This window comes from Mirounga leonina, unplaced genomic scaffold (genome assembly GCF_011800145.1).
Source record: "Mirounga leonina isolate KUSES-001 unplaced genomic scaffold, KU_Mleo_1.0 Mir_171, whole genome shotgun sequence".
Classification (NCBI taxonomy): Eukaryota; Metazoa; Chordata; class Mammalia; order Carnivora; family Phocidae; genus Mirounga; species Mirounga leonina.
Genome location: NW_023270436.1, coordinates 10524877 through 10550308, shown reverse-complemented (window position 1 = coordinate 10550308; position 25432 = coordinate 10524877). Strand labels below are relative to the sequence as shown.

The window sequence follows — 25432 nt, the reverse complement described above, 5'->3', positions numbered from 1 at the left end:
TAGGGACACAAATGCCCTCTTGAGCACCAGAAAATAAAGATGACCATCACCTATTAAGTGCCCACAAGTCACTGGGCACTATCCTTTTAACTGTACACCAATTAGGTTTAAATCCTCATATCGAATCCAAGGGGTGGACACTACTATCAGTTAAAGAAACTGAGGCACAGAGAGGTTAAGTAACTTGTCCAAGGTCACACAGCAAGTCGATGACAAAAGTTGGATTAGAACTTGGGCCTGTCAGAAAAGTGACTCACTTGCTATATGAAAACTGACCCACGTTGGGATGCTGGAGTCACCAGCCCAAACTGATCCCCTTGACGTTTGCCCAGTGACGGCTGCCAGGCTTCCCCCAAGATCCTCCGGCAGCTGCCTGGTCAGAACGTCCCCATCACAAGGCCACTCTTCCTGCTTCGGCTCCATTCACTCCCCAGGGTGATCTTGGGTGAGCCCTTTGCCTTCTTAGGGTCTTGGGCTCCCTTCCATGTGATGGCATACAGAGCCACACATGCATCCACACATGTACATATTTTTTTAAGACTTTATTTGAGAGAGAGAGCACAAGTGGGGGGGCAGAGGCAGAGAGAGAGAGAGAAGCAGACTCCACGCTGAGCAAGGAGCCCAATGCGGGGCTCAATCCCAGGACCCCAGGATCATGACCTGAGCCGAAGGCAGACGCTTAACCAACTGAGCCACCCGGGGAACCCCTTCACATTTTATATATGTTTAAAAATGAAGATATACCCAGAAAGCAAATGTGTATCCACTGCTGACCGGATAATAAAAATGCAGCACATCTATACAATGGAATATTATTCAGCCATAAAAAGGAACAAAGCACATGCTACAATATGGATGTATCTTGAAAACACGGTGCCGAGGGAAAGAAGCCAGACACAAAAGAAGCCAGACACAAAAGGCCATATGATTCCATTGATATGAAATGTCCAGAACAGGAGAATCCACAGAGACAGAAAGCAGACTGGTGATTACTGGGGGCTGCAGGGAGGGGGAAAAGGGAGCAACTGGGAATAGGTATGGGGTTTCTGTGGGGTGATGAAGTGTTCTAAAACTGATACTCCATAAGTGGGTGAAGTCTATGGTATGTGAATTATATCTCAATAGTTATTATTTTTAAAAAAAGGATACGCTCAGACAGGATGTCAACAACATCCCTCTTTTCTGTCCTTATGTGATTGATTTTCTGAATGTGGTGGTTTTCCAATCACAACAGTGATGCATTCTTGTTGAAACAAATGGAACAATATGCAGAGGTCTTAGGAAGGACAGAATCGTCTTGTTCTTCCCCTTGCTGCTCCCTGCCCTCCCCAGTCATAGCGTTGCCACTCAGGAGAGGAGACGAATCCGACATCGTGAGATAGCCCCCTGGCAAAGTGGATAACCTCACCCGAACATAACACCAAAGCCTACATCTGGGTCCTCTGTGACCAAGCTGGGCCAGATGCCCCACCCCCACCCCGCCTCCACCTGCACCCTCTCATCAGCCCTGTGTCTGCAAAGGGCTCAGAATTCCTGAGCCTTTACCTGTAACATGGGACTCAAAATGCCCGCTCACCTGGTGGTTCGAGAGTTGAGTGAAACCCCAAGTAGCAACACTTGGCAGGGGATCAGGCGCAAGCAGGGGCTCGGGCCATGTGAGTGCCGACTGTATACACTCAGATGCACCCAGGGAAGCTGTGTCCACATGGGAACTTCACGGTGCCCACGTGGCTTCAGTTCTGCCCCCGACCCCTCTACCTCCAGCGCATGCGCGTGGACTTCCCGCTGAGGAGGGGGCTTGGGAGCGCCCGCGGAAGGTCAGCTAGTCCCACAGAGAGGGACGGCCGTGCGGGCTGTTTGTGCCCTCACTGCCCTCTGTCTCATGGCTATTCTCGTCCTGGCCGGCCGGACAAGAGAGCTTTGTTGAGGGGACCAGGAAAAGATCCGGCCGACGTGTTTGGGCACACCACCCCTGCGGACATACAGACCCCTGCACACAGCCAGGGACAGACAGGAGGCCGGGCACCCGGCGGGAGTGAGTTCAGGTGCATGTGATGATGAAGATGATGATGATGGCTGCTAACACTTACTGAACACTCAGTTCCAGGCCCCTTACACACACATACATTATTATGTCATCTCATCCGAGGAGGGTCGCTCCATTTTCATCCCCATTTTACAGATGAACAAAGGGAGGCTCCAGGAGGCAAACTGACCTGCCCAGGGCCACACAGCTGGTAAATGTCACGCTGAGCCGCCTGGGTCATACCCATAAAGCCATCTGCCCCTTCAAGACAAAAGAGTCGTAAAGGATGACGGGGAGAGGTCATTCACATTGTGGCAGGCAGACTGGGTTCAAATGCCAGCTCATCTCTCTTGCTCTCTGGGTCTCAGCCTCCCTTTCTGTAAAATAAGGATAATAAGAGCACCCACTTCCTCCCGTGGTTTGTTTCCTGGGTGCTCACGATGTGCCAAGCACACGCTAGTGACAGGAAGCGCACGGTCTCACGCCATCCTCCGGCAAGCCCCTGGGAACAGTCCTTGGGAAGCAGGTATTGCTCCCACTAGCCAGTGAAGAAGCTGAGGATGGGGAAGGGGAGGGGTGAATGGGGGAGAGCCGGGAGGAAGCCGCCAGCAAAAGGGCAGCCAGCTTCCCCCTCTCCTCCTGGAAGCCCCCGGGCAGCGGGCCAGGGGGCGGGGCCGGGCGGGGGGCGGGGCCAGCCCTGGGTCCCCATTGGCTGCCCGGAGGCGCCCTGGGAATAAAGCCCCGGACCAAAGCCGCAGACCCGTAGCCCTCGGGACAATTCAGGAGACATTCGACCCTGTCCATCTACCCTCCATCTGTCCGAGGACTCTACCGTCTATCCACCTATAGCATCTCCAGTCTATCCCTTCCCGGTTTGCTCCCTCTGTCCCAGCCGCCCAGCTCCACCACCTTGGCCAGGTAAGTACCCCCTCCTCAGCCCCACCGCAGTCTGGAGGGCCTGCGGCCAGGGATGGGGAGGAGGGGGCCTCCAGGGGAAGAGGAGGAGGTAGAGTCAGTTGAGCATAGAAACCCATGCTTTGAAGCCAGACTGGCTGGGTCAGCATCTAGCTCTGGGCCTCAGGTTTCTCATCTCTAAAATGGGAATAATAACAGACCCTCCCTTGTAAGGCTGTTGTAAAGGTGAAATGAGATCATGCACTTAAAATGTTCAGTCAGATATAATAATAGGTCGTTTTTATTGAGCTCGTGCTATGAGGCAAGCGAGGGCAGAGTGAGTTCTGACCGAGAGGGGACATGTAAGGCAGATAGCAGCTTCCAGAGCCCTCCCCCCTCCATGTTTGGCACAACCTCAGGATGTTGTGCTGGAGGGAGTGGTGCCCATAGGGGGTCCCTGCCCTCACCTGAAGGTATCCCAAGCTGCAACCAGACACAGGAGGGGGAGGAGGCTTCCCAAATCTACCCGAAAGGGGTCTTGTGGGGGATGCCTCCCACTCCCAACCAGGAAAGCTCCCTGAAGCCAGGGCTTGGCAACGTGCACAAGGTCCACTCAGCCAGAATGGGGTGCCATTGTTTCAGGGATAACCTCCAGGAGGCTAATTAACATTAATTCAAACAGATATGGGGACGCTCCTGTAATGGAGTGCCTCTAGTCCCTGGCTTTGGTTCAAGAGATCTAGGGGAGAGCACCCCCTCCCAGACCCTGAATGTTAGTTCATTCAGACAGACATAAGCTACCCTATTTGGGGGTGCTAAGGCTGGTGGGGTGGTCAGGAACCCCATCCCTCACTTCTCTTCTGATCCAGGCGTATCTAGCCCAATCTGGGAGGGGTGGTGGCCGAGGGTTAGGGCTGTCTCAGGTGGTGTCATTGGAAATGGGGTGGGATGTGGGGAGAGAGAGCCAGCCTTGCTTGGCCTTCTGGGATGGGGGAAGATCGGGGGGCGGGGTGGGGGGAACCAGATAAGCTACTCACCCAACCACCAGCTGATCAAATTCTGGCTCAGCCCAAATTGGGGAGAACCCAGGAGAAGAGGAGAAAAAAGGGCTGCACATATGTGGCCAGACTCTGGAACACATCAGCTTCTTGATCACCCAGAGTCGGTCCAGACGGGGAGGCCTGAGCCACGCCCATGGTCCTGGAGAGACCCTAGCTCCCGTGCTAGACTGTCTGAATTCAAATCCTGCCTCCCCCTGGCTGTGTGTCCTTGGGCAAGTCACACTGCTGTGTGACAAACTGCCCCAAGGTGTAGTGACCTAACAGCAATCATTTTGTTGTCTGCCGGGGCTCTGGGGCTTAATTGGGCTCAGCAGGCAGTTCTCACTGGGGTCTCTCAGATGGCTGCAGTGTGATGATGGCTGGTAACGTCTCAAGGTCACCCCCCATGTCTGGCAGGTGACACTGGCCATCCGCCGTCAGGTAGGGCATCTACATGTGGCCTCTGCATGCGGCCTGGGCTTACTCCCATCGAGGCAGCTGAGGTTTGAGATGGAGCTGCCCAAGAGAGACAGCCAGGCGGAGGCTGTGTCCCCTTCCATAGGAGGGGGAGCTGGGGGCTGGAGTAAGCCGGCTCACACAGGCTGGAGTGAGCCAGGAGCGGGGCTGGAGTGAGCTGGCTCACACGGCCTCTGGAGAGCAGACTGTGCCATCTCTTCCCAGCTCCACACTCAGTGACATCGTGTTGGTAGCTTGAAAGTGGCTTTTGTGAAGGTTATGTACAGCACAGAAGTGCACACACGGCAAATCAGGGCTTGATGTTTCTTTGCAGAGTCTGTTGTTAAACATTCATCAGTGCTGCGCTGCTTGGAAGCCACCGAGTGTCCCTTCCCCCTGAAGCCACAGACCACCCCCTCCTCCAGGGTCCAAGGGCAGGAAGCACAGACCCCACCTCTCACTGAGAAAAGCATCAGTGTCGGGGCGCCTGGGTGGCTCAGATGGTTAAGCGTCTGCCTTCGGCTCAGGTCATGATCCCGGGGTCCTGGGATCGAGTCCCACATCGGCTCCCTGCTAGGCGGGGAGCCTGCTTCTCTCCCTCTGCCTCTGCCTCTCTCTCTCTCTCTGACTTTCATGAATAAATAAAAAAAATTTAAAAGAAAAGAAAAGCATCAGTGTCACATCATAAAAAATGCATGTGGGATGGCCATTCTGGGAAACACAATCTGAGCCTTGTTCCTCATCAGGAGAATGGACTAATAACACACGTCCTAGGATTGTTAAAAGGATTAAATGCATTAATGTCTGTAAAGCTTAAAACAGTGCATGGCACATGGTAATCACTTTAGAAGTGGTCATTACATAATATAATAATTATTATAAAAAGTCTACTCTTAACTGGGTATGGGGCTTTCCAAAGGTTAGTAGGAAAAAAATTCGTGCATTTAAATAGATAATTCCTATTCACAATAAAACATTCAAACAGCACAAAGGGGATGATGAGTGCCAGCTATCCCCAGAAGCCCCTCTGCTTCATGAGTTTCTTGTGTGTTTCCTGAGATGTTCTGTGCACACAGAGGCTTATGGATTATGTGTGTGTGCGTGCGTCCCCGTGTTTTTGCACAAATAGACTATACCTGCTGTCCTCCCCCTTCTTTAGTACTGAAACATCTGGAAGCTCACTCTGACCAGCACCTGCAAATCCATCTCCATCTCACGCCCCTTGAAAGGTGCAAGGTCTGAATGCTTTTTCTGATGCTCACAACTTCCCAGCATGTTGTGGGGGGGGGGCGGTCCTTGTCCCCATTTTACAGATGAGGCAGCTGAGGCTGAGGGGAGATTGCTTGCGTGATGTCACCTGGTGAGTAGGTGGCTCAGTTGAGATTTGAATTCAGGTCTCCAGGATGCTCCTCATCTGGGCTCGTGGGAGGCGAGGGGAGGGGTCACTCGCAGGCAGGCTGAGGGCTATGTGGCCGCGGTTGGCACCACGGCCGGCTCTCCTGACCATCTGGGTGTCCTTCCTTCCTCCCAGCAATGACGTCTGGAGAGCCCCTGCACGTCAAGACCCCCATCCGTGACAGCATGTCCCTGTCCAAAGTGGCAGGCACCAGCGTCTACCTCAAGATGGACAGTGCCCAACCGTCAGGCTCCTTCAAGATCCGGGGCATTGGACACCTCTGCAAGATGGTACGGGATGGGCTCCATATCATCTGAGCGAGGGTGGTCCTTTTTCCTCAACAGGGCAAGGCCAGTGTTGTGTGCTGACTCCCACAATGCCTAGCGAAGGGGTGCCCACCCAAGAGGGTCTCCTCATGGACTGATCCCAGAGCTATCATTTGCCTGCTCCCTGCCCTTCCCTGAGCCAGTCTCTTTGGGGAGGGGCGATGTCATCTGAGAAGCTAGGGTGGCACAAAGTCTGTGTGAAGGAAGGAGGGGCCAGGGGTATATCGGAATCACTGGGAAGCACTCCAGGTGGGAGGGGAGAGCCCAGGGGAGGACTGGGAGGTGGGCCTCACCCTCCCCCTTTGTCTCCACAGTGGGCTGAGCAAGGCTGTGAACATTTCGTCTGCTCCTCAGGTAAGCGGCCTGCATGCCTCTTCCTATGCCCTGCTGTGTGTCCCTGGGCCAGGCGCTCCACCTCTCTGGGCCCTGGTTTCCCTAATAACAAGCCAGGACAAACATCTGCAGCAGTCCGGATTTGGAATTCCAGGGGAGGGGAGCAGCCACTCGGGGAGGTGTTCAGAGCCCCAAGGTTGGGGGTAGCGGTCCCGGCTGGGCTCCCAGGCCCTCCTGCACTGACACACTCTCCACCCCCCATCCCTGGCAGCGGGCAACGCAGGCATGGCAGCCGCCTATGCCGCCAGGAAGCTGGGCATCCCTGCCACCATCGTTGTGCCCAGCACCACCCCTGCCCTCACCATTGAGCGGCTCAAGAATGAGGGCGCCATAGTCAAGGTGGTGGGCGAGGTGAGTACCAAGCCAGGGCAGGGGACGCGGAGGGCGCCTGGTGGCAGGGCAGGGTCCCCCGGCCCCTCACCCCTCTGACGTCCTCCGTGGCCTTGCAGATGTTGGACGAAGCCTTCGAGCTGGCCAAGGCCCTGGCAAAGAACAACCCAGGCTGGGTCTACATTCCTCCCTTTGACGACCCCCTCATCTGGTATGTGGAGCCCGGAGGCCCCTGGTGCAGGTGGCGTCCACCTACTACGCCCCCGGGTGGGCACCAGCCGCAGTGCGTGTCATCACACCCCTGGGCGCAGCAGTTGCCTGTGTGTGTGCACGCCATCAGGCACGACAGCAGGTGCACTCACACGGGCGCCAGTGCCCGTTCCCCGCGGCCAGGAGAGAACGTGTGAGCTCAGATGCACAGGGACCTGCCGCCAGGTCCCCAGAAAGCCGACCTGAGTCAAAGATTTCGGGGAAAGCAGTTTACCTGGGTGATGATGCATCCGAGAAGCGGGGAGGGAGCCAGGGCCAGAAGGGAGCCGATAAAGGGCTCTCGTGGGCAGGCGACCGCGGTGGGGGTGGGCAGCTGGAGCTTACTCCATGGGGTGGGGGGGCTGGGAGCCAGCATGGAACTCAAACCAGAGTGATCCAGCTGCGGGAGAGCGTGCTGGGGAGCGGATACACCAACTGCCACCATTCTGGGACCCCACCCTGGCCGAGGGCCACTCTCCGGGGCTGTCTGTCCTCCCTGCCACATTTGCAGGCAACTCCAGTGGCCAGAGGAAGCCCTTGGGTCCACACGCTGATGCTGGCGGCTAGAAATCGGGGTGGAGTTGGGGAGGAGGCGACTAGCCCAAAGCCCATCGGCTGCTGGGGATGAGGACAAGTGGCAGGACCCCTGCGTGGGGTCTCCAGGGAGCCCAGCCCTGATCTGCGCCCCCCCCCCCCCCCGCTCTCCCCCCCCCGGGAAGGCCACACTTCCATCGTGAAGGAGCTGAAGGAGACGCTGAGCGCAAAGCCAGGGGCCATTGCGCTGTCTGTGGGTGGCGGGGGCCTGCTGTGCGGAGTGGTCCAGGGGCTGCAGGAGGTGGGCTGGGGGGACGTGCCCATCATCGCCATGGAGACCGCCGGAGCCCACAGCTTCCATGCTGCCACCACTGCTGGCAAGCTCGTCTCCCTGCCCCAGGTTACCAGGTGAGCAGTGGGGCTGCCTCCGTTGGGGAGCCCAGCTTGGGGCTGGCTGTGAGGCAGATCCCCTATGTCAGTCCCATTTTACAGATGAGGAAACCGAGGCTCTGGTTACTTGCCCAGAGTCACACAGCCAGTGAGTGGTACTGCTGGGACTGAACCCGAGTCTGCATGACTCAGTACCATGAACGTCATGCTTCCTCACATGTAGAGTCCAATGCTAAGCATTTATTGAGTGCCCTGTGACAGGGGTTTTATACACCTCATTAATTTGCCAACCATTTACTGGGCCCCTAATATGTGCAAGCACCGCTGATCCTGGGGCAGAGTGGTGAATAAACACAGCCCCTGCTTCCAAGGCGTTCATATCCCAGCCCCGAACCTTTGACAGATGGTAATTAGGATTAGGTTTGATGCATTATACAGAAGTCACAAATAACAGTGACTTAAACCAGACTGATCCTTACTTCCTCTCTTACATAAAAACAGGTCTAGAGGTCAGTCCAGGGCTCCATGAAGCCAGAGTGCAGGTTCCTTGAGTTTGTTCTCCATCCTCCTTACCATGTAGCCCTATGGCCCAAAATAGCTGCTTAAGTACCGACTATCACACCCACACTCCATCTGGCAGGAGGAGAAAGGGAGGGCAGAAGTGATGCCCCTTCCCTTTAAAGACAGATGCAGTACTTCCACTTAGCTCTCATTGGCCAGAACTTAAGTCACATGGCCACAGCTACTGCAAGGGAGGCTGGGAAATGCCTTCCTACCAGGTGTCCACTTGTGCAGCTAGAACAGATATTGGGTAGACAAGTCCCTACCACAGATAGGGAAGACTGAGTCCAGGATTCTGGATTCCTGAGCCTGGCTCTCAGGAACCACCATGTTGGGCTCTGATCCTGCACTGTTGGGACTGAGGAAATAATTGTCGGGTGCCTACCGTGAGCCACATGCTGGGCTTAGGGCAAAGGTGATTCAGGCCCCAGGTGCTCCTGGGCGAGCTGGGAATAGAACTAGTGAAGACTCCACGGAAGGCAGGGGGAGTGAACGCACTGATTACGAGTGCAGGGCCCGGAATTACAAGGACCCTGCTTGAGGTGCCGCACCACCACTCCCTAGGCACGTAACTTCAGGCAAGTGACACACACGCTCTCTGCCTTGGTTTCCTCTCCCATAAAGTCGAACCAACGAACAGCAAAAAGAGAATTAAATAAATAATTGAAAAGAGAATTAAATAATGCTTGCAAAATCCTTGGCACCTAATACTTCCTCAAGAAATTGTCACTATGCCTGTGTCACGGGGGAGGACTGAGTGCTCTCCCTGGAGGACTCCTTGGAGGAGGTGGCCTTAACACTGAGCCCTGAAGGACAGGGCAAGACCCGGGCAGGCAGAGTCCTTTCCGGGAATCGCAAGGGGGCCTCTCTGGTGTTTGTTGCTCAGTTGGTGTTGAGCACAATATGCTCTTTACCCCCAGTGAAGTCTCTGTGCCTTATTCGAAGACCTCACTCTGTCGGGGATTCCCCGGGGCCTTTCAGTGCTTGGCACCTGCCCACAGACCCTACTTCCCTCTTCCCTCTCAAATCCATCTTTCTCTTTCTCTCCCTCCTCATCCTGATCTCTGCCTCCTTCCTGTTTCCCCCATTCCCATCCTCTTTTCCATCCCCTTCTCCCCAGTGTGGCCAAGGCCCTGTGCGTGAAGACCGTGGGGGCTCAGGCCCTGAAGCTGTTTCAGGAGCACCCCATCTTCTCTGAAGTCATCTCGGACCAGGAGGCTGTGGCCGCCATTGAGAAGTTTGTGGGTATGTGCCGAGTCCTTTCAAGACCTGACCTGCTGGTTCAGGACTTAACTGGCCATCCACGTGGTGTCCTAAGAGATCCCATTCACTGCAAATTTTCTTCACAGTCCTACCTCCCATCCCGTCCTAGAACTTCCCATTAATGAAAGGTAATACAATGCAGCGGTGAAAAGAGAAAGGCCAAAGCCACAAGTGAAGAAGTAAGCCTGACAACCATGACAGCAGGGAATAATAACAAAGTATTTGAAATGCGGATTCTGAGCTTCCTAGTAGCCGAGGGGGAAAGGGAAAGTATGGGCCACAGGGTCGGCTTCAGAAATGGGTCTGTAAGGAGGCTGGACTCCTGGGTTCAGCCTAGGACAGGGATGACATGCACGCGTGTGCGCACGCACACACACACACACAAGGTAAATTCTAACACTGCCACTTAATCCCCTGTACTAGCGCTCAGTTTGGCTCATCGAGCATGGCAGTCTTGCTCAGATGATGATTCAAGCCTTCTCAACACAGGGCTCGGGCAGTTACAATCATTTTATCAGTGCGCACACTCATAATGGAACCTAGCCGTGGATCAGGACTTGGGAGGTTAAGCTGGGGTAGTGAGGGTAGGTTTGGCCTGGGACCTGAGTCTGTGGCCAGGGCCAAGAGCCGAGTGGCTCACGGCCCTCAGGCCTTCCCAATGGCCCAACGGCGCCCCTGCACCCGGGCCCCACCCTCATCACCCCTCCTCCGCAGATGACGAGAAGATCCTGGTGGAGCCTGCCTGTGGGGCAGCCCTGGCCGCCGTGTACAGCCACGTGGTTCAGAAGCTGCAAGGAGAGGGCAAGCTCCGGGCCCCGCTGTCCTCCCTCGTGGTCATTGTCTGTGGGGGCAGCAACATTAGTCTGGGCCAGCTGCGGGCCCTCAAGGAACAGCTAGGCATGAAGAACGGACTGCCCAAGTGAGGGCCCTTCCCCGCCCATCTGCCTTCCCTCCCAGGGGCACCCCTGGTGGAGCTGGAGTTTTATCCAGCACCCCACTGTAAGTATTATCCTTGCGTCTGCCTGGGAACCTGCAGCCCGGACCAGTCAGTTCCCTTCTCGGTCCCACGAGCCCACTGTGCCAAGGGGCCACAGCTCCAAGGGGGAGCCGGGCCGGCAGCCAGCAAGGCCGTGAACTGAACCTCTCGGGCCTCTGTGCAGCTCTGTGACTGTCCCTAGCCACCGTGGCTGGTGACGGCCACCTGTGTGTCCCATACCAGGTCCCCAGCGAGGGTGGGCAGGAGGGACAGGGATCACAGCAGGATGGGCCTCCTCCCTGGAAGACGCACAGGACCGTGGTCCAGGACTGAGAACCACCTGTCCTCTCCCCCAGGAAGCCCAGCCTGGCCCTGCCCACCCCCCAGTCATTTTTTCTCATTGCAGCTTTTTCACTGAAAAAGAAAAAAAAATGTATTTATGAAATGAAGATCCTTTGAGTTTCTCCTTCATCACCGTCTGCCTCCACCGTCTGCCTCCCTCCCTCCCCTCCTCCCACCTGCCTGCTTGTAGCCCTGCACCCTGTCCCCTGGAACCTTGGCACCCCATGGACACGGGGGCCGGACCCTGCTCCCAGCTGGACTTGCATGCCGGGAGACAGAAAGCAGGAAGGGAGGGAGCTAAGCAAGAGCTGCCTCCAATGGAGGCAGAACCAACCCCCAGCCCAAGAGGCAGAGGAGGCTGGCCTCATTCTGACAGGAAATCCTTCCTGATATCAGAATGACTTGATCTCAGAACCACTGGGAGCAGAGTAGTGAGCCTCCCATCTCTGGGGGTGTGTAAACTGACACTGGACACCCATGTCAGGGACTCAGAAGAAAAAGACTTGGAAGTGAATGCCATGCAAACCCTCTCAGACATGAAACCCTGTCTTCTAAGGAGAGCATGTGCTGACGCCAGCATATGGAAACAGAAGACGGCCTGTCAGGGCTCCTCGAGGTCTGGGAGGGGACACCACCACACCACCACACCACCCATAGCAGCCCCAGGCAATTCACTGAATCTCCAAGTTCAGAGTGAAGCTTGAGACCCCTCTAGCCCCTCAGGACATGACGCAGATCCACACGGGCCTGCAGAGCCCCTACCCACCCCAACAAACAGCAGGGGCTGTGAGATTCAGGGGAGAGTGTAAAACCCGCCCCAAACCCACCCTGGACACAGGCTCATCCACTGATTTCCAGCCAGGAGGGACAGACATGTATTTTATAGGGAATGGGACATCAAGGGCAGGCTGGCAAGGACAACAAACCATCAGCCCTTTGGCCCCAGAATTCTTTCTGGGGGATAGAGTGGTGCTCAGTTCAAGAAAACCTGCCCAGAAGATCACTTCCAGCCTCGACTGTCCCACTTGAATCAGCACAAACCCCCCCCCCCCCCCCCGCCCAAAAGGCAAGGCAGACCCCTCGGTCCACTATAAGAGCTGAGGCGTGAAGGGCTGGGGTCAACCAGCTGGCGAAGATCAGATGGTGACAGACTCTGTTTTGTGTTGACCTATATCCCACAGTGGAACTTGGGAAAGTCTTGTTGGTTAATAAGGCCCTGGGATAGTAACCAGAACAAAGTAGGTGCTCAAGAACATCTGGATGGGTGGATGGACAGATGGATGAATGGACGGACAGATGGATATAGATAAATGAATAGATAGATGGGTTGATGGATGGATGACAGATGAATAGATGGGTAGACAGAAAATGGATGGATCTATGGATGGATGGACGGATGGATGGATAAGTGAATGGATGGGTTTTTGGGTGGGTAGAGAGATGGATAAATGGGTGGATAGATGGATGGGTGAATGGATGAGGGTGGCTGGCTGGATGGCTGGCTGGATGGGTGGATGGATGGATGGATGGATGGGTGGATGGATGGATGGGATAGGTGAATGGATGGGTGGTTGGGTGTGTGGGTGGATGGATGGACAGATGAGTAGATGGATGGATGGAAGACTGTGCAGATGGACAATGGGTAGGTGGGTTAGCAGATGAATAAATGACAGATGAGTAGACAGAAGAATGGACAGGAGAATGCATGGGTGGATGGTGTAGAACCCAAACCAAAGAGGAGAAAGGGCACCAGCCCAGCCTTCCCCACTATCCCAAAAAACACAGCACAGGGGCCACGGCCTCTCCTTTAATGGCAGCACAGCCTGCAATTTGGTTCTTACAGCAGGGGAGCTGTGGGCACTGTCCTGAGGCCAGGGGCGGGGGACCAAAGTGGGGGCAGGGGGCATGAGGCTGCAGCAGAGAGGCTGACACTCTTGTCCGCCCCTGAAGGCCCCTCCAGCCACAAGTCACCAGAAACTTTGGTTTTTGTTTGTTTTCAAGTTTCTGTCCTCAGGGAAGCTGTCCAGAAGGGGAAACAAGGGGGCTGCTTCCTGAGGGAGCAGAGCGGCTGGGGCTGGGAGACAGAAGGCCCGATGCCAACCAAAGGCAATGCCCAGGTCCCGGGGCCAAAACCCCACAAGTCCCAGAGCCACCAGCAGGAATGACATTGAGAGGCAGGAACTGGAACGGTCCCCTCCTGCTCTACCAGCGGCCCGAAACCCCATCCGAGGACCCCTCCCAAGCCCTCAAGAGGGGGCAACATGTGAGGACAGGACCCCAGCATAGGAGAAAGAGAGAAGCAGACAGAGTAGAGAGAGAGGAGAGAGAGAGAGATGCAAAGAGGCAGGGGACAGGGGAGGCACTCCCTCACTTAAGGGGAGCGAACGAGTCAGTTCTGGGCCCCATCGGGCCCCGCATCCCACCCAAGAGACGACCCAGACAAGAGTGAACCTGGCAGACCCAGGTCCCTGATCCGGGCACAGCAGGGGACGAAGCCCACGGAGGGGGTGGGCAGGAGGTCAGGGCGGCGGCCGGAGGGTGGCCCCGCTGGGGGTCAGCAGGGCAGAGAAGGAGACTCAGTCCCACCAGACCTCAATGGGCGAGAACTTCCAGAGGTCAGGCTGGCCCATGTGCAGCAGGCCGCTGAAGGGCGAGGAGCTCCACTGGAACGGAGGCAGCTGGTCCCACGTAGGGCCACTGACGGCGATGATGTGAAAGGCCCTGGCCAGTGCCATGCTGGTCACCTGGGGGCCAGGGCAGAGGTCACTGAACACCAGCTCGGGCTGGGCTTAGAGCTGCCCCAATCCAGAGGGCCCTGACCCCAGCCTTCATCGCCCTCCCCTCCACCCCCACCAGCGATGGCGGCGTCCAAGCCCAACCCCTCCCCCCAGGCCCCGGGCAGGGCAGCACCTTTACATCTATGCCCCCGTGGGAGCGCTGGTGCAGGGCCTGGAAAGGGTAGGAGCCGTTGGCTGGGTTCAGGTCAGAGCGGGCCGAGATGGCGTTCTCTGCGTTGGCCTGGGGGTTGCAGGCTTTGCAAAGCGACAGGGGGTCGTGCAGGAAGTCATTGTACCTGGACATGGGAAAGGAGGGGGCATCGGGCGTGCTGGGAAGGGGAGTCCGAGCTCCCGGTGGCGGCAGCTCCGAAACAAGCCACCTGCGTTCCCGTGCCCAGCTGCACCCCCCACCCCCCCACCCCCGGCCGGGGGCTTCCTTCACCCTTCACCTCGTCATTCCATGCCCATCCTCACATCCGCTCAGGCAGCCCTCCTCCAGGGCCCCTCCGGGCCCCCCACCCCGATCCAGGCTAGATAGCCCATCGTGCCCCTTCATAGCAGTTCTGGGGGCTCAGTCCGTCCTCGCCCCGGCACCCACATCAGTGTGAGTGCTTGACGGATTTCGCATCTCCCACAGCCAGGGGGCTCCCCGCTTTGTGCCATTCCTCCGGTACCGAGCACAGTGCCCAGCACCAGGGGGGGGGGCACTCAGCAGCGGGTCAGCACCCTCACCTGTAACGTGTAGTTATGGCTGGCCGCCACCCTATGACCCCCCGGGCTCATGGCAAGGTTGACACAGGGGCCAGGGACGTGCACGCAAAGCTCTACAGGACTCGGGGCTCACTGTCCCCCACGCACCTCATGAGCCGGAGCATGGAGTCCAGGTCATGCACCAGCGACTGGTTCCGCCGGAAGATTTGGGCCCGGGGGCTCCCATTATAGGAGAACCAGTCTCCGTACTGGGCCACCAGGGCCTGCAGCCCACTGGCATTGAACACACTCTCAAAGTACCTGCGGGGGATAAGGAAAGTCACTCACCACCCCTGCCCACGCTCGCTGCGGCCGGGGAGGCGGAGGGGCAGTCACACCAGAACATTATCACTGACAACCACGACAGGACAGCGAGTCATGTCTTCTGTTTATGCCGGGGGGTGGCTTGCCGGGGTGACCAAGCTTAGGCTCTGCGGGCCAAGAGACATGGGTTCAGATGCTGACTTCACCACTGAACAGCTGGGGAACGCACCTGGGGAAAGTTAGGCATTCGCTGGAGGCCTCAGTTTCCTCATCTGTGAAATGGGAACAGCGGCCATGGCTACCGTGTGGTGGTTGTAAGGACCGAATCTCTCACTTGGCAGGGCACAGTGAGTGTCCAGAGGTGATGGCTGTGCCGGCCGGTTACAGCAGACGCAGTGAGGGAGCCTCGGCAGGGGTCGGCACCTGAGCCTGGCCACCCCACACCCCCCCACCCCCGCTGTGGGCCGCAGACCTAAGCCCCACCACTGTGCCCCCAAACTGGCAGGGCTTTCCTGGCCAAAGAAAGGCCAGGGTGGCTTCTTTGCTCTGCGGGTTGAAAAGCTCATGCAGGGAAGGACCCCTGAGCAGCACAGAAAACTGAGTAGGGGTGAGGCAGGTATGGGGCAGGGGTGGGGACATACGGTATGTTGTAGCTGGCCCAGTAGGTCTTCTGGTAGAGTTCTGAGGTCTTATCGGCCACCACTACCATGCCCCTGGGACCAAGAAGAGGAATGGGGCAAGACTGGTGAGAAAGAGGGTACCTGTGGGCACTGCCCTGCTCAAGAACCCCTGATGGCTCCCCAGTACCCAGAAGTAGATCAGGTCCTGGATCCTTCACCCCATTCAGAGGCTGCCTCCCCCTCCCACCTGGCCTTCCTCAGATGTTCGCCTTCCCACGCACATTGCAGCATGCCTCCAGACTTTTTCCTAGGCAGTTCCCTCTGCCTGGAACCCCCTGCTTTCCTTCCCAGGGTACTCACGGGATCTGCTCCAGGATGGTGAGCACCCTCTTCCTGGGGCTGGGCCCGCCAGGGATGAATGCCTTGTAGTCCACGATCATCCACTGGTTGTTGTACCTGCCATGCCCAAGGAAGGACTGAACATACCTTGGGGCCACTGCCCCAGCCTCCCCCATGCCCCAGTGCCCTGCACCGCCAGGAATCAAGGGGAAGGGGTGGCATGGGGGATGTCCTGCCATCTGACTGTCACCCTGACACTGCAGCTTGACCAGGTCCTCTGTCTGCTCCAGAGAAGTCTATAGCTCCCTAGTGCTTATTGGAATAAAGGTCTAATTCTTTAGCCTGACATTCTAAGACCCTGCACTATCCAGCTCCAGTGTCTCTGGCTCCCAGGGCCCTCACCCACCCATGCCCATTTGCTCAGACGGCCCTCCCCGTCTCCAGAGCCCTCAAATCCCAAGTTCTCTTCCTGGCCTCCCTCTGGGGGCCTTTCCCTGGATGGGAGAGCCTTCAGGAGAGAGGCAAAGACCCAGTTTCCCTAAGTAGACACCTTCCAACTCCAGCAGGGACCGTGAGAGGGCTCTGCAGAGGGTGTGGGGCATGTGGCCCTGGTGCCACGTCAGGTCCCCTGGGCTCTGACTGTTGAGGGGGGAGGTTGGCCCATCTCTTGGGTGAGGAGGCCGCAGTGCCAAGAGCCCACTCACGTGCCACTGTTGAACCTCTTGAAGGTGTCTGCCCAGGCGTCCCCGTCCAAGGCCAAGCGATTGGCCACCACATTACGCAACCACTCCAGTACACAGTCCTTGGGCTGCACGTACTTCCAGAGGGCCGGGTTCCTGTTGCCGATGGTGGTCTCCAGTGTCACCTGTGGGAGGGCCCCCTGACTCAGGACCAAGGCATGCTGCCACCAAGTGGCAGTGCTGCATCAGTCACGGTCCGTACACTGGTAACAGTTTTTTTAAAACCTCATGTGCTGCTTTGGGTGCACATTCCTCACTGGTTCCCTGGCTGAGCGCCGAGGGGGATTCACAATCATGCATCCAGCTTTGCCCTGGGGAACAGCCCCTGGGAGAGCCCAAGGTGCTGCTCCTATGGACCCCATCCCCCAACCAAGTCAGTCAACTCTTTCCCCGGAGAGACAGCATCCTCTTTCTACCCCTTCCTTGCAGTTTTGTGGGGAAAGTCGGGCGGCTCGAGGCTGTTAGCCTGGTAGACTACCACAGTCTCACTGAATTCTTCCAGCCCTCCTGGGAAAAACACAGCATGGCTACTAATGCCCCTTTTTACTGAAAGGTAAACTGAGGCCTGAAGAAGCTAAGAGACGTGCCAAAGGTCATGGCTGGTCAGTGGATGGGCCACTGTTCCATCAGCAAACTTCCAGCTCTTAAATCAATGCTCGTTCCTCTACACCAGGATTATTAGCATGCTTCCTCCTTTTATGAAGTCCAAAAACCAGCTAAAAGATAGCAAGAGCCATAAATGTGATGTTTAAAAGAAGAATCTGGAAAGCAAGCCTCTTGGGGACACCTCCTTCCACTCCTTCCAGCCTGTACCTTCCTTGTTACTCAACCAGCTGCTCTTGGCATCCAGAGTCACTGCCAGGGTTCAGATCAGCGTGGCCCAGAAAGCCCTGGGAGGCAGTCTGCCCTCTCGGGCCGGGGGGAGTTCTGAACCTGGGGCAGTACTCAGGGAGTCTGCAGACTTGGAAGGGAAAACACCACCTCTTCCTTCCCACCGCCACCAAACTGGAACTCAGCACCTCCTGGCATTGTGAGCAGGGTGACCCGCCACTGTGACATGAGTGGTACCTGAGACCTGTCACCAACAGAAATCAGATGTGTTCCCACCATATGACAGGGTTGCACCCATCTCAAAACATCATTTATGCTCCCCGTTCCTTCGAAGTTATGGTAGTTAGCACACCCGCTCCCAGAGCTCGTTATTTAGTAAGTTCACAAAGCAGCACATATATAATATTAAAAGGTTATTTACGTAATATTTCGCTAAACACATTTTAATATCACTGAATTCCCTTATGATCCCATATATTTTGGTTTATGCATTTGAAAACGTTACTCTGAGATGGGGTTCACAGCCCCCCAGACTGCCAAAGGGCTCTGTGGCATAACAGTCAGAGACCCCGATGGAAGGTACATTCCTGCCGGGATCCCCCCCAGGTAACTGGATGAGACCTCCTCAGCTGTCCTTCCCCAGACTGTCCCCTCCTTGCCCCCGCCGGACTGCAGCAAGGGGGTCCCCTCACCTACAACCTGGCCCTCACCCGCCTCTTTCCCCATTTCAGGGAACTAAGCCCCCCACTTCTCTCAGAAGGTAGCAGAGCAGGAAAGAGACCCTTGTCGCCGCTCCCGCAGGGAAACTAGCATCTTCTGCTTGGAGCATATTTTTTAGAGCAATGTTTTCTTCTCTGCATGTTGCAATCTCAGGGCTCAATGCCCCAGCGAGGGGTGCCAGGAACAGATTTCTAAACGAGCCTGGGCCTCAGCCAGGAAATCCAATAAAAACAACACACTGTAAACAACTTATTCAGAAAACCTGGCCGGGTTAGAGGGAGTTTGAGGACGGCAGGAGGGGAGGCAGGATGAGAAACAGCAAGGTCATGATGGAGGGAGGGATGGCTTATGCTAAACACAGCCAAACAAAACAGGGGTCACTAAGGTCAAGGTCAAAGATACTGCAAAACGGCCCCAAGAGCAGAGACTGCTGAGGAGCTGGCTCGTGGAATGGAGAGTCCGGGAAGGCCGCAGGATTTGGCGGGCCCCAGCGGGGACTGGGAATCCGATTGTAAGAAGCCATCCGCCCCTCCCCAGTGGTCCAAGTACCACAGCAGAAAAGCCCCCAGCGCGGAATGGTGATGGGGGCTGCGTCCACCCACCTTCCCAGAGCTGCCAGGTGACCTACAGCCTGGGGGAAGAAAGGCCACACGGGAGGGACACTCACCAGCCCGCTGCCGATGATGTAGAAGTCATCACAGGAGAAGAGTGCGCCAGGGTAGGACGAGAAGACCAGCTTGTTGCCAGGAGCCAGGGGAGAGTTTTCTGCGGGGGCAGAGTGAGCCCGGAGGGGGCGGGGGTGCAGGTCAGACCAGCCCACCTGGGGACCCCAGCACCCCAACCCAAGAGCCAGAGCGTCGAGGTAGGGAGCAGCAAGCCTCAGGGGGAGCCTCCAACCATTCTGATATTTTAGTAAACCAGGCCATGAGCGGCTGATGGGAAAGGGGACTGGGGAGTGACTGCTTCCTGGAGTTTCCTTCTGGGGTGATGAAGGTATTTGGGAACTAGATGCAGGTGGTGGATACACAACAGTGTGGATGTTCTAAATGCCACTGAATTGTTTGCTTTAAAATGGTTCACTTTACCCTATATGAATTTCACCTCAATAAAATAAGTAAACCAAAACATAAATAAACAACCAGAATCTTTTTTTTTTTTTACTACCAGAAATTTTTAAAAATTAGTGCAGGTTTATATTTTCTTCTAGAACAGGCATAACTAGGGGCGCCTGTGTGGCTCAGTTGTTAAGCGTCTGCCTTCGGCTCAGGTCATGATCCCCGGGTCCTGGGATCGAGCCCCACATCAGGCTCCCTGCTCAGCGGTGAGCCTGCTTCTCCTTCTCCCGCTCCCCCTGCTTGTGTTCCCTCTCTCGCTGTGCTTCTCTATGTCAAATAAATAAATAAAATCTTTAAAAAAAAAAAAAAATAGAACAGGCATAACTAACCTAACGGGAAGGAAACTAGAAGAGTGGTTGCCTGAAGAATAACTACAAAGGGGCACAGGGGACTGCCTGGGGGGACGGAAATGTTCTCCATCTTTACTGAGTGGCAGTCACATGACTGTGCGGGTTTGTCCAGACCCCGCAATATGTACATCCTAAAGGTGTGTTTAAGCTAGCCATTAGTAAAGTTAATACAAAGGGGCGGGGGGGAGGCTCAGCCCAGGATGTCATGTATCACCCATCGGAATGGCAAAAAATTGAAATGAACATAACACCCAGTGCTGTCAAGGTGAGCTGACACGGTCACAGACTCGTGAACAAGTGTAAACCGGACCAGCCACTTTGGGAGGCAATTTGGCTGTATGTATCCAGAGACTAAAATGTTTAATTATGCCCATCTCTTTTATTTTTTTTTAAAGTAGGCTCCACACCCAGCGAGGAGCCCAACGCTGGCCTTCAACACACAACCCCAAGATCAAGACCTGGGCTCAAATCAAGAGTTGGGACACTTAACCAACTGAGCCACCCAGGCACCGCTAATTACACCCAGTTGTTTTTTTTTTAAGATTTTATTTACTTATTTGTTTGAGAGAGCGAGCGAGTAGGGGGAGAAGCAGAGGGAGAGGGCAAGCAGACGCTGTGCTCAGCACAGAGCCTGACAAGGGGCTCCATTTCATAACCCTGAGATCACAACGAGCCAAAATCAAGAGTCGGACGCTTAACCGACTGAGCCCCCCAGGGGCCCCCACTTATGTCCATCTTTTAACCTAGCATTTCCACTTGGGGGCCCACTTGTCTTGCCACAGCACCGAATGAAACACCAAAGACCTGGCCATGGCCCAAATCCTCAATTGAGAACTAGTTAATTTCACATCAGCTGTTAAAAGGTGGACTGAACGTGGCAATACCCAAAATTCTCCAAGGCTAGCTGTTGAGCAAAGGGAGCAAGATGCAAATAATCCATATGCTACGGTCTTATTTGTTTAAAAAAAAACCCAGAAAGGGGCGCCTGGGTGGCTCAGATGGTTAAGCGTCTGCCTTCGGCTCAGGTCATGATCTCAGGGTCCTGGGATCGAGTCCCGCATCGGGCTCCTCGCTCCTTGGGAGCCTGCTTCTCCCTCTGCCTTTCTCTCTCACTCTGTCTCTCATGAATTAAAAAAAAAAAAAAAAACTTAAAAAAAAAAACAAAAAACCCAGAAAGCAGACTGTTTAGGGCAGCGAAACTGCCGTATAGTACCGTAAAGGTGGACATCCATCGCTGTGCATTTACCAAAATCCGTACAACCATACTATTCAAAGTGAACTTGAATGTCAACTATGGATTTCCATTGATAGTAACGTACTGACATTGGTAGATCAATTGTAACAAGTGTTCCACACCAATGCAGCATGTTTATAACAGGAGAAAGGAGCGGGGAGGTATACGGGAACTCTCTGTATTATCTACTCGATTTATCTGTAAACCTAAAGCTTTTCTAAAGAATAAAGTCTATTAAGTAAAAAAAAAAAAAAAAAAAAGGTTCACATATACACAATATAAGTGCATCTAGTGCAAAAAAAATCTAGATGGATCCAAACCAAAATGGCAGCAGGTATCCTCTCAGGAAGGGTCTGGAATTTGGGAGGAGGGTATCATAAGAGATGTATTTCTTCATCTGCATTGCTGATGAAGAATGTACGTGAATGTATTCACGTATTACTAGCATAATAAAAATCAATTAAAACAAGTGGGAAAAGAAGGTACAATTTTAGTCTAGAAAAAAACAGAACCAAATATTCACAGAAATTATCTCCTATGGGTTATGGGGTGTTCAAGTGATTTTGATTGTATATGAACACCTTAGTGTATTTTCCAATTTCCTATACCATGTGTATAACTTACATAGGCTTTTGTTTCTTTGTTTAAATAATCTCTACTCCCAACATGGGGCTCAAACTCACAACCCCGAGATCAAGAGTCGCGTGCTCTACGGACTGAGCCAGCCAGGCGCCCCCTTACGTAGGTTTTCTTCAAAAGATACTACAATGTTCATGGATCTGTAACAATGAACACGACAGATCTGTGGCTACAAACAACAAGGTGGATGAACCTTGCAGGCACTGCGCTAAGCGAGCGAAGTCACAGCCAAGCAAGCACACATGCTGTGTGTGTCTACACACGCAACATGCAACATCAGCCACACCTCATGCACGCTGTAAGAAGGCAGATGGAGATTGTGCTGGGGTGGGGATACGTGCCTGGAAAGGGCCAGGAGAGCAGCTTCAGGGGGCTGGGAATGTCCTGGTTCTCAGTCTGGGTGCTACACACAGATGTGTGCAATATGCAAACTTCCAGCTGTACACGTGCGATGTGCACGCTTCTCTGTATACGTGTCAATGCAGAAATTTACTTAAGTTAACGGGCATTAGGTTGTTTCCCAACCATTACTGTAGTTGACATCCTTGTGCCCCATCCCTGTGCACAAGTCGAAATGTTTCTCTACAGACAGGTCTGAGCCAAGAATTGCTGGACCACGAGAGTGACAGATTTTGAATTTTATTGGCTACCGGCGGGGTTCTTCCTCAAAGTGGCGGCACCAACCGGTACTCACTCCCATTAGCAGAAGATGAGGGTATACATCTCCCCACCCCCTCGCCACTTCCTGGCAACATTTCGATTTTTAAGTTTCGCCAAGAAGGAGGCACTGCAAACATTTGGCAGTGGCTACCTCCGGGGTGGACACTGGGGCCAGGGACTGGATGGGGGAACCACGCTGGGGCACTTGGGCCTTATTTGCAAAGTTTTCACGTTTGACAGGAAGAGCATATTCATGTATTCACGCATTCCTTGTGTAGCTGAGTGTTTGTACTGAGTGTCTGCTGTAATTCTTCCCATGCTTGCATCCCTACCGTCTGCAGCGCGACCCTGCGATTTCTCACATCAAATGCTGGGCTCTGTTTCCCCACCTCTCAAATCGGAGCTGGTCACCGGACTTGCTTTGAGCTAAAGAATGTTGTGCCCGTTTCGATCAGCCTTCAAGAGGCCTTCCACACTGCCCTGCCCAGATATCATAAGAATAAGCCTGAGCTAGCCCAGTGACGCCAACACCCAGCTGAGAGCCACCCCCAGACACGCAGATGAGGCCATCCTCGGTCAGCCAGTTCACTCCGGCTGACCGCAGAAGCATCAGTGACCCAGCCAAGATTAGCCAGGCCTGGTCCGGCATAACAAAACCATCCGGCTGACCCACAGACACATTGAGCAAAAATAAACGGTCGTGTTTTAAGCTTCTGTTGTTTTAAATTTGGAATGATTTGTTATACAGCAACAGGTAACTGATACACCTTGTGAAAAGGAACTAAAAGGAAACAAAGACGTTAACAATAAGATGGACTCCTAGAGCAGTTGGACGGTGTGCACAGGGCCAAGGCCCACAGCTCCCGCGTCCCCCACCCCCTGCACTGTGTGCCCACATGCATGCTCACACACAGATACACCCACGTCCACCCACCTTGGGGGTCTTCCCGGAACTGGAACCAGTACTTCTTGATGACGCGCAGCATGTTCTGGTAGGAGCTCCAGGTGTTGTGGGCGATCAAGAGGTCCGTCTGGCCAGGCAGCAGCTTGATGAGGGCAGAGCAAGAGCCGGAGCCCATAACGTGCTTGGTCTTGGTCTTATTCAGGGCAGGCTCCAAGTCTCCCAGGTCCCCGGCGAGCTGCAACAGGCTGAGGAGGGTGGGGGGCTGGAGAGTTACCACGCCTGACTGCCAGGAGTGCATTTCCATACCCCTTTCACAGAGGAGGAAGCTGAGGCTCTGGAAGGCTACGTGAGCGGTCCGGGGCTGGGCCAGGAGGTGGCAGAACCCATATGGGAACCCAGGTCTGTGTGACCATGAGGCGCATGGCCCTCTCCCCTACCCTGTCCGCTCCGGGAGTGGCACTTACAGGAACCCCAAGGGTTTGATGGTAAACCTCCCAGTTGGAAAGGTCATACTGCCTTCATAGCTGTCCTCGAGGCCTTTCAGCTGCAGGAGGGTCAGCCGCACCTGGGGGGGGGGGGCACAGATGGGGTGAGGCCTCTCCCCCTGGGGCTCACGCCTTCTCCTGCAATGGGAGGGGCCCAGGTGCATCCTCCAGGATCCTGACAGCCCTGACCCCCCCCTTTCCTAGCACCCAGCGCTCCGTGCCAAGCACTCTCTTGCCATCACTTAGTTAACTATGTTTCCACCCCCTGCCAACCTAAATCACCCCCACTTAAGAGCCCAACTGAAAGCCACCTCCTCCAGAAAGCCTCCCAGCCAGCCCTGACCCACTGTCAATGGCTCCCTATTCTGAGCTCAGTTTCTGGCTGCACTGCTGCCTGAAGGCACATGTCTCATTAGCTGACTTCTCCCCATGGTCACTGTCCCTGCTCTCTAACTAGGGAGATCATCACTGTGTCCCCCGTGCAGCCTTGGTTGGTGCTGGGTATATACCAGGTACTTCATTAGCATCTGCAAGAAGGATGGACGGGTGGACAATAGGGTAAGATACACGGACGGACAGTCAGGCAGCACTGAGAGATGGATGTGTGGCTGCTAAGTTATGTAGAAGGGAGGGAAGGACAGAGAAGCAATCGGCCAGGTGGATGGCAGGGTGGGCAGAAGGACAGATGTCCAGTTGGGTGCATAGACTGGATGGGCAGACAGGACAAGACAGATCCATTCCTTCATCTCTAAATATTCCACCAACCTTTACATATAAAGCACCCACTGTGTGCCGGCCCTTGGGCTAGGCGCCAGGGATACTGTGGAGGACAAAGCAAATGTGGTCCCTGCCTTGTCCTCGTGGGGCTCGAGTCTCACTGAAGACAGACTCTGAGTCCCTCACTAGAGCGCCACCGGGAAGTATGGGGACGGGACAGAGGTGAGGGGTGAGGGGAAGAAGAAGGTGTTCTGGGCAGAAGGGGCAGCAGGTCCTAAGCCCTGAGGCAAGAGGCAACACATCTTGTTCGAGAAACCAGGAGGTCAGGGAGGCTGGACCACAGAGCGAGGCGGTCAGCAGGAGATGAAGTTGGGGATAGACAGGGTGCATCATGCCCAGGGAACGGGGCGGCCCTGGGTGGGGAGAGAGAGCAGCTGTGGTGGAGCTACAGATGGACAGACTGACACTGAGAGGTGCTTCGATGGCCGATGGCTGGGAGAAAGGTGGGGATTGAAGCAGACAAGGTGGACGATCAGATAGACAGCTGGGCAAGTAAATGGGAAGAAGTGTAGGGGGGGAGTGGACAGACAGGTAGATGGCAGGCAAGGAGATGGACAGGCAACAAAATGGGGGTATGTCAACGGATGGGGAGGTGGTTGGTGGGAGAACTGAGAACTGGCCTGAGATGGGCAGGGGGTAGCAGATGGGTGAGAGGACGAGAGAGGAAGACAGATAAACCTGTGGGTGGTACGTGTGCTGACAAACTAGACACACGGATGGCTGGGTGGGAAGGAAGGGTGGACAGGGAGGGAGGGGGGATGAATGGAAGACAGATGGATGGGTGGGTAGGAGGGAGAGAGGAAAGGATGGAGGGAAAGGGAAGACAGTATGGCGGGAGGGAGGACTGAATGGCTGGATGGACAGATGGATGAATGGATGGGTGGTTGGGTGGGTAGGTAGATGAATGGATGGATAGTTGGGAGCGAGGGACAGAGGGAGAGGGAAGAAGGGAGAGAAGACTGGATGGATGGACAGACATATGGAGGGTGGAAGGATGGATGGATGGGTGGGTGGATGGCCACGGAGAGAGGAAGGACTGATGGATGGATGG

At 55.1% G+C, this 25432-nt stretch overlaps 2 protein-coding genes across 2 annotated transcripts in view; one reads left to right on the top strand and one right to left on the bottom strand.

Annotated features, from left to right (window-relative positions):
- The first annotated feature begins 2776 nt into the window (after positions 1-2776).
- SDS (serine dehydratase) lies at positions 2777-11265 on the top strand. The gene is made up of 8 exons (XM_035017057.1): positions 2777-2944; positions 5948-6102; positions 6453-6492; positions 6743-6882; positions 6981-7071; positions 7824-8052; positions 9716-9840; positions 10573-11265. Exons 2-8 carry the CDS (start codon positions 5950-5952, stop codon positions 10779-10781), a joined length of 987 nt encoding a protein of 328 aa, XP_034872948.1. The 5' UTR covers positions 2777-2944; positions 5948-5949; the 3' UTR covers positions 10782-11265.
- A 1703-nt stretch (positions 11266-12968) lies between these two features.
- The window catches only part of PLBD2 (phospholipase B domain containing 2), a 22747-nt gene continuing 10283 nt past the window's right edge, over positions 12969-25432 (bottom strand). The window contains exons 4-12 of the mRNA XM_035017056.1: positions 23584-23684; positions 23150-23364; positions 18885-18982; positions 16631-16791; positions 15948-16043; positions 15609-15680; positions 14812-14964; positions 14087-14249; positions 12969-13920 (exon numbers count right to left, since the gene is read on the bottom strand). Coding sequence (XP_034872947.1) covers positions 13753-13920; positions 14087-14249; positions 14812-14964; positions 15609-15680; positions 15948-16043; positions 16631-16791; positions 18885-18982; positions 23150-23364; positions 23584-23684 — 1227 coding nt within the window. The 3' untranslated portion in view covers positions 12969-13752. The remainder of the gene's footprint in view (positions 13921-14086; positions 14250-14811; positions 14965-15608; positions 15681-15947; positions 16044-16630; positions 16792-18884; positions 18983-23149; positions 23365-23583; positions 23685-25432) is intronic.

What these genes read in the sequence shown, in the direction of transcription:
- SDS (XM_035017057.1), top strand. Translation starts at nt 5,950, where the DNA reads ATGACGTCTGGAGAGCCCCTGCACGTCAAGACCCCCATCCGTGACAGC. An exon ending in TTGGACACCTCTGCAAGATG is followed by an intron (nt 6,103 to 6,452) that starts GTACGGGATGGG and finishes TTGTCTCCACAG; the next exon opens with TGGGCTGAGCAAGGCTGTGA. An exon ending in TAGTCAAGGTGGTGGGCGAG is followed by an intron (nt 6,883 to 6,980) that starts GTGAGTACCAAG and finishes GTGGCCTTGCAG; the next exon opens with ATGTTGGACGAAGCCTTCGA.